This window comes from Apium graveolens, chromosome 6 (genome assembly GCF_009905375.1).
Source record: "Apium graveolens cultivar Ventura chromosome 6, ASM990537v1, whole genome shotgun sequence".
Lineage (NCBI taxonomy): Eukaryota > Viridiplantae > Streptophyta > Magnoliopsida > Apiales > Apiaceae > Apium > Apium graveolens.
The window spans coordinates 39,976,689-39,985,378 of NC_133652.1; the positions used below are offsets into that span (position 1 = coordinate 39,976,689).

An 8,690-nucleotide genomic window follows, 5' to 3' on the forward strand; every position below is an offset into this window, starting at 1 on the left:
TGAACATGACTCACACAGCTGAACAACTGATGGAGTTCACTCACGTGTCAGCAGTTGTTCACATAGTGATAGTTGTACAAGTATCCTTAGACTTGAGGTCATCATAGTCATCTTGTGTACACTGAACTATGCTTTGGTTTAGTTCTTAGTCTCCAGGGACAATTATAAGGGCTCTACTGCGTATAGGAATTTGTACACGAAGATAGTGTATGATCAATAGAGGATCTACCCCTTCCAGTGAAGGAAGAGAATGTTCAATGCTGATCCACTTATACTAGTTCAGGAATCTCTGGTTAGAGTGAATGAAATTAGAAAGGAGTTTCTAATTTACATTAAATAGAACTAAGCATAGTGAATGGGAAAGCAAGTGATTAAATAAGATTGGCGTGACACAAGTTCCATGGCTTGTATTTAATCGTGACATTGCGGGGTAGAAGGAATTAATTGTACGGTAACTATTCACTGAATAGGTTCTTGGTATTCTAAGCAGTGAATTCGTATTATCCGGATAGTCGCGATATGCTGAGAAGTATCCCTCACGATGTAGAATAAATATGATAATTAATTAATCATATTTAATGAATTAGAGAATTTATATAAATAATGATAAAATAGTTTTATTATTATTTATTTCTACTACCGGCTTAATATTGAACCTACAGGGTCACACCATAAAAGAGAATGATTTAATGGTGGAGGAATTAATTAATAATGGCTGATAATTATTTATTTATGAAATAAATAATTAATTGACAAATTTAATAATTGATTAAATGAGATTTAATTGATTATAAATTAATTAAGAAAAGTTCTTAATATTATTAATTAAGAATTTAATATTTGGAAATTAAATCAAGAGAGAGAATTATTTCTAAAGTGTTTAGAAAAAGAATTAATAATTAAAAGGTGTTTTAATTATTAGTGAGAATAATAAAGGGTTAATAATAATAATATTTTATGAAACTTTTCAGCTAAAATTTTTGCCTATAAATATACCATTATAAACCCTATTTTTGCCTCAACCCAAAAAGATTTACAAAACCCTAATTCTCTCCACCTCCTCCTACTTCATTACATCGTTTTCTTGGTGGATACCGGTGGAGTGCTTCACACTTGAGGAGAAGCTGCTAAGGATCTCCGCTCGTGGTTCTTGGATCGCTTTTAAAGATTAGAAATCGATCCCTCGATTTTAATCACGATTTATATGCTTTTATTTGGATTTTATATGTGTAAAATTGTTTTACCATGCTTCCGTGATAGATAAAATCATACACCAAGAACACAATAAATGGGTAGTATTCGGGAGTACAACCGCAATAGCGCTTGCCATGGCTTGATCATGATCCGTGATTATAGTCAATGGAGGCTTATTCCCCACACCTTCAAGCCAAGTACGAAGAATCCACTCAAAAGTCGACGCGTGTTCATCCCGCATCAATGCAAACCCAAAAATAACCGATTGATAATGATGATTGACTCCAGTAAATGGGACAAATGGCATTGCATATCTATTTATCTGATAAGTGGTATCAAAAACCACAACATCGCCAAAATTTTGGTAGGCCATTATACATCTCAGATCAATCCATACTAGACACTTCAAACGATTCTCTTTATCAACTTCGGTCCTAATAAAATATTTATAACCACTTTCTTCATTCAACCTATGCAACAAGTCCAACCCCGCTTGGGCGTCACTAATCTCAAACATTTTATTCCTCTCGTCTCTTAACACATTCCTAACATGTTGAACATTGAAACAAACTTTATCATTACCTCCATGAATGTTACCAATCATATTCATCACTTGACAATTACGAACCCCCGAACCATAAAGCGTTTTAATCAAATTACGGGTCGCGGTGTTGACATGTTTTTCGTGTTGTACCAAATTCATCTTACTAGGGGAAACAAGACCGTGGTTGTGTACCAATTCAAGGTTGATTACATTCCAAAAGACGTTTTTTCTTTTGATAATTGACATACATCCTCACCTTGAACTCACTTTTAGGAAGAACCTCTCTACGCCGTTTATTTTGACTACTCTCGATGACGACACTTTTTCCATAAAGCCTACAAACATATAAACGACCATATATCTCGTTGTCTTTATTATGATGGCTCGCTTGAATTTTAATAGCAAATCCATTTCGTAAAGCATAAGCCCTAAAAAAATGACCGGTCTCATCCACACTTTGAAAATTTTGATTCAAATATGGAACTCCCCCCATCAATATTTTCATACATATTTGCATTCTCTACATTATCATCTTCATCCTCACCCTCAACATTATCACTATCATTTTCAACCTCATTTTCATCATTTTCATCTTCAACATCAACCAAATCGTCATCTAAATTAATAAATTCCTCATTTTTATCTACAAAATCATCATCTTCAACATATACAGGGGTTTTAGATTCTTCACTAGTATTTAAATCATCAAGATGTAAACTATGATCAATAGCCTTTTTTTCATTTTGACGTTTATGACGAAACATACGTGCAAATAATTTATCCGCCATGAAAATATGAAATTTAAGATAAGAAATATACCTTGAATTGACAAAACTACTTGAATTTCTTGATGAAAATACCCAAAAATCGCCTAAAATGTAAACTTGGAGAGTAGATTTTTTTTGGAAATTTTGGTGTTTTTGTGTGGTGAAATGAGGAGCTGTTGGGATGTTGGGGATAAGGAAGCAGTACCCAACCGCGAAAATTTTCTGCGGTCCGTCCTTACCAATTACGGAAAGTTTCAGCGGTTCGGCCGTTAGCTAAGCCCTTCATCCCTCATCCAACGGCTGATAACCTGTTTGTTAACATACAGTTATTAACAAATGGTTGTTACAGACCTGACCCCATATATATATATATATATAGAGTCTTACTCTAATACAAACTAAATTTAAATACAAACTACAAACTACACCTACCACACACAACTACACATAATTCCCTCCATTTTTAATTGAATTTTTCCCATCAATTAGTGAACTCTTTTTTAAAATCTAAGTTCACTATATTTTTCTACGTCATTCAACAATCAGTATGAATACCATATTTGATATGTTTCCACAATAAATCACTAATTATGTCTACGAGAATCACTAAAAGTACTGGTTCTGATTTCAGTTTACTGATTCGGGTAAGTTTAAATACTGATTTGTCGTCAAAATATAGCAAATATGCTATGCAAATCGATGAGTGGAAGATGAATAAAAATACGGTGAAATTATTTTTTTTAAAAAGTTAACCAACTAACGGGAAAAGTAAAATTAAAAACGAAGGGGAAAGTGATTAAACATGTGGGTCTCATTGGTTTGTAGTTTGTATTCTAATATTGATTTGTATTTGAGCACTTGCCTGTATATATATATTTGATTTGAACGTGCAGATTAAATAAAAGTGAAATTTGATGAACATAAGTGATGAAACTAATTAATATTTAAGATATAAAATTAGTGTAAATATAAAATTTTAATTTTTTTTAACAAATGTATATAATTTTTTTTAAAAAGAAAGTGCGGGGACGGGAGTATATTCTTTTGCATAGAAATACAGTTGTGCCAGTCTTCAAATCAAAGTCTCTTGAGTCTTATATCTCGACTCCAACACGTATTCCAATTCAACTACGTTTTCCCTAACATTAAGGATGACAACAATATCCTTTTAACAAAGACTACCGTTGCAAACAACAGTCAACAGCTGTCCAGTATTTTCTTGGTATAAAATTAGTTGGAATAAAATCGGAATCGAACTTAATTGATACCTATTTAGAATATTTAATATCAGAGATTAATCGAAATATAAATTATACGTACTTTAAGATATAATATTAAAATATTATTATAATTATATTTTTTATTTATCAACAAATAAATATTTATTATATCATAAATTCTATAATTATTTATAATTAAATAAATGTAATATTTTAAATTATTATATATACTCCAATATCTTATAAAATTAATCCGATTCCAAAAATCAGATTGGTCGGGCATTTTTGTAAAACGATCAAATTGAGGATTTTCACCACACTGTTCTAAAGTATAAAGAATTATTCTTTTTCCGATTTTCTTTTTCGTTTATTCACCTAACATAGTAAAGAAAATAAGTGGCATAATTAGCAAAAAAGAAAAAAGAAAATAAGAGTGGCATACTAGTATCCAACAAATCTTCTGAATTTTTACTTTTACCATGTATGTGGAAGATTCCATATTATTAGGGATCTCACATTATTAAACAAAATTTATTAAGAATAAGATACTCTATTTAGGTATAAACCAAATCGTGCATTACTATATCACTTGCCTCTTGCGAGTAATTTCTGCCTGTCATCTCATCACAGAGATTTGCTAGATATATCAATTATCAAATATATACACACTAGGTTACACGTTCGTATTTGATTTTACAAGGCTGTGAATCTCTTTTTCGGTGAATCTCTCTTTTTCTTGATAGAGAAGTCCCTAAAGAAATTCTTTAAATATTAGACCGTGAAACTCCAACCATTGTCTCACACAAACCTAATACATAATCAATCCATACAAGAAAAAGAACTGCATTATACTATTCTTGTGAATGTTTTGTATGTGAATCAGTGTTTTTCGTGTTTCTTATAACTGAATCTGCAGAGTCTTTTAGGACTTGATCTGCAGAGTCTTTTAGAAATTATATAAAGCTTTTATGCATGTCTGTAGGTATATGGCATATTTTGATTTGATTAGACTTGCGTTAATATTTTTATTACTAGAATACAAATTCTAACTTGTGATATTAATTGCCTTCATTGTTTCAGCCATGGAAACTTCTAGTAAAGCTCCGGTGAGACTCGAGGTTTGTGAATTCTTAAACTTGGTATTATTATATATCAATTAATATCTCTTTTTATTACGAAGAGATTGATTTTTGTAATGATACTTCAGGGGAATTTTCTTGCAACTCTTGCATGTTGGTTCCTTGGACTTGGATCACTAGTGTCATGGAATAGTATGTTGACCATAGGCGACTACTACTACGAATTATTTCCCGTAAGTAACTCTTAATTTGTTATAAAGAAATGACAAAATTCAAAATGCCTCCTACTACATGACTGTGTTTAAAGTAACTTGTCAATTGCTTTGAAGAATCTTAAGATATTAAACCTCAGAATGTTTATTTAATGAACAAGAGATGTTAGCAAATGAGTTCCTTGATGCATTGTTGCTCTTCCTTTGGATAATCATATTTGGCATTGTTGAACATTATATTATCGAGTGTCAATTAATAGTGTTTGATAAAAAAAATATATTTAAAGAAGATGTATTACTGGTTTAGGGGGGTAGTTTATTTCAGGGTTTTGTGTAGATTTGTGTATTTCACTATTTACATATTAATGAAAAAGCCGGCACAAGTTTTATGCAAAAGATGTACTTATTCATATTTCTTTAAGAGTCATGCATTTTATTATATTATTCTGTTGTAATTAGGTTTGCAAGATATTTTGTTTGACGAATAGTACATTTTATTTTGAAGGATTACCATCCATCAAGGGTACTCACACTCGTCTATCAACCATTTGCACTAGGAACGATGGCAATACTGGCTTATAACGAGTCAAAGATCGATACTAGGAAACGTAATATAGCTGGATACATCCTATTCTGTTTGAGCACTTTTGCACTTATAGCGGTAAGTATGTTTCTCCTGAAACATGGGTAATCGGATTCTATATACTAAAAACTACTGTTAATTTTTTGTAAACCAACTTATTAGAGAAAATTATATATTGAGGTTTCAGTTGGACTTGGCTACATCAGGGAAAGGGGGTATTGGAAATTATATTGGTATATGTATATTTGTTGGTGCTTTTGGAGTTGCAGATGCTCATGTCCAAGGTGGAATGGTAGGAGACCTAGCTTTCATGCGCCCGGAGTTTATCCAGGTGATCACGTAGTTTAACATTATTGAAGATAAGAAATTCATATATTGAGTTTGTTATCACTGAAAAATAGATAGAAGTCAAATTGCTACATTCATAACTTCAGTTCATAAACCTTGCAGTCATTCTTTGGTGGTTTAGCTGCATCAGGGGCCCTTACCTCTGGTTTGAGGCTTATGACAAAAGCAGCATTTGAAAATTCAGAAAATGGTCTTCGAAAGGGAACGAGTATGTTCATATTTTACAATTGAAGCTTTGAGTTGCCGAGTACTTGACTGTCTGATCTCAATTTCTTCTTCAACCTGGAGACGCCTTCATTTTGCTCTTTAGTCTCAGTTTATAGTTATATCTATATCGTGCTTATTTGTTAATACCCTTCCTTGCCAAGACCCACGGGTCAAAAGATGATATCATGATCAATTTCTCAAATACTTTCGCACCCTGCCTCCATTAAGATTCAAAACCTCCACCTAATTAACCAGGGGAAGCGATGAGTAATTCACCTACAATGCTAAACATTAACATGTATATCATGCTTATATGTTCATACTGTCTATAAATAATAAAGGTTAACTGGCACAGATGATGGTATATACCCTTAGACTTAAGTATGCTATTGACACGATTAGTGCTGATTATTGTTCTTTAAAGATCTCAAAAATTACTTGATTGTTAGTTTAGTAACTGAATACATAAAGAACATTAATGCAAATTTTGGTCTGAGGTAGGCTGACAAGAAATTTTGTTTGATTGTTTTGCAGTGTTGTTTCTTGCTATATCCACGTTCTTGGAATTTCTCTGCATATTGCTGTATGCATTTGTTTTCCCTAAACTACCGATTGTTAAGTACTATCGCTCAAAAGCAGCATCCGAAGGATCGAAAACTGTTACTTGTGATCTTGCAGCTGCTGGCATCCAGAAACAAGAAATTCAAAAAGTACTTAATTTAATTAATCATTGTATTACAGATAGTTCTATGTGAAGTAATATTCTAATCTGGAGCTTTTTGGTCTTGCAGGCTGGTGATGATGCTAATCCCCAGAGGCTAACCACCAAAAAATTGTTCTATCAGAACATTGATTACTTATTGGACTTGTTTCTGATATATGTCATAACCTTGTCAATTTTCCCGGGGTTCTTATATGAAAACACTGGTGAACACCAGTTGGGTTCATGGTAAGTGTAATAATTTACATGGCTAGTTTATTATGTCAAATTAAATTGCACAAAAGAAATCACCTATCCTTATTTTTAAGCATAATCATGTTTAATCATTTATCTGATTCACTCTTTGGTCAGAGGTTTATTTATCGGTTAATCAAGTTTTCACCTTATCATCTATTGTTGGATTCCTCGGATAAAATTAATTTCTCAAAATTTTGTCAAAACTTCCTAATTTCTCAGTACTGCTTTTCAGGTATCCACTTGTTCTGATAGCAATGTACAATGTGCTGGATCTGGTTGGTAGATATGTTCCTCTGATAGAATGTATCAAGTTGGAGTCTCGAAAAGGCCTCATGATTGCGATATTATCCCGTTTCTTGCTCATACCTGCATTTTATTTCACTGCGAAATATGGTGATCAGGGGTGGATGATACTACTTGTTTCTTTTTTGGGATTAACCAATGGATACCTGACTGTGTGTGTCATGACTGTAGCTCCTAAAGGATACAAGGTGTGTCAACCAGACAATTGCTTAATGTGTAACTAACTTGAGTTTTTATTAAGTGTTAGTAACAAAGTGTTCATTTTCAGGGCCCGGAGCAAAATGCATTGGGAAATCTTCTAGTTCTATTCCTTCTGGGTGGTATATTTGCAGGTGTTGCTCTGGACTGGTTGTGGCTAATTGGCACCGCGACTAAATTTTGAAGAGATAATTGCAAGCAAGCTCGAGCGAGGAATTTGCTATAATCAATATGGACAGATTATTAGTCACAACAGCTATTGTATATCAGCAATCTACTGTTTACTATAACTGTTCTCGTTTCTTTTGTAAATCAGTAGTTAAAGATTTTATTAGTTGGAGATTTAGATCGACAAATTTAGTGATAAATAAAGATGCGGAAACGTTTTAAGTTTCCGAATTGTACAGTAGAAGTTTCTCAACTTTTTTATTGATGGCCATGTTTGAGCTAATCATGATGTAATCTATGAATGAGAGAGAATTCATACATTTGTTCGGCCTGTAAAACGAAATAATATAGAAGAAATAATGGAGCAGCAGCAGCCGTAAAACTCAGCATCTACAATGAATTTCAAAAAAGTTAACGTGCAAGTTCTAACAGTCAATTAATTTACATGAAAGTCTTAAGAATACAGAGAACACGGTCTATAATATGTAACTGAATTTTCTAGTTGCATCAACTGATATTAGTTCAAACGTCAGACTTTTGTTAGCTTAGAAACGTGGCCTTGACCTCAGGCATACTTGCCCAAAGACTAAGTGACAGATGCAACCTCGCTTGAATAACAATGCACTCCAATTTTTTGTTGGAAATGGTCAGACATGTTTCGTAAACCAACCTGGGGAGTGGGGATGGCTCAGTTGTATTTGTATCAGGTAAGGTGCAACATCAGGGAACCTAGCGAAGAATTTGACTCATTCGTAACAATATTTATAATCCATTACTCAAAATTGTGATCATAAAACCGATGGCGGATTCATATGTGGGTCAGCGGAGACACGTGAACTCACGGAAACAAAAATTAAATGTTAGTTATTAAAATTTTAAGGTACAAATATGTGTATTTTATAAAGTGCC

General features: G+C 32.9%; 1 protein-coding gene across 1 annotated transcript; it reads left to right on the forward strand.

Moving 5' to 3' along the window:
- The first annotated feature begins 4,363 nt into the window (after positions 1 to 4,363).
- LOC141668043 (equilibrative nucleotide transporter 3-like) lies at positions 4,364 to 8,054 on the forward strand. The gene is made up of 9 exons (XM_074474725.1): positions 4,364 to 4,843; positions 4,933 to 5,037; positions 5,522 to 5,677; positions 5,787 to 5,930; positions 6,050 to 6,155; positions 6,689 to 6,864; positions 6,946 to 7,103; positions 7,345 to 7,603; positions 7,684 to 8,054. The coding sequence occupies exons 1-9, from the start codon at positions 4,808 to 4,810 to the stop codon at positions 7,795 to 7,797; spliced, it is 1,254 nt and encodes a 417-aa protein (XP_074330826.1). The 5' UTR covers positions 4,364 to 4,807; the 3' UTR covers positions 7,798 to 8,054.
- The last annotated feature ends 636 nt before the right edge of the window (positions 8,055 to 8,690 follow it).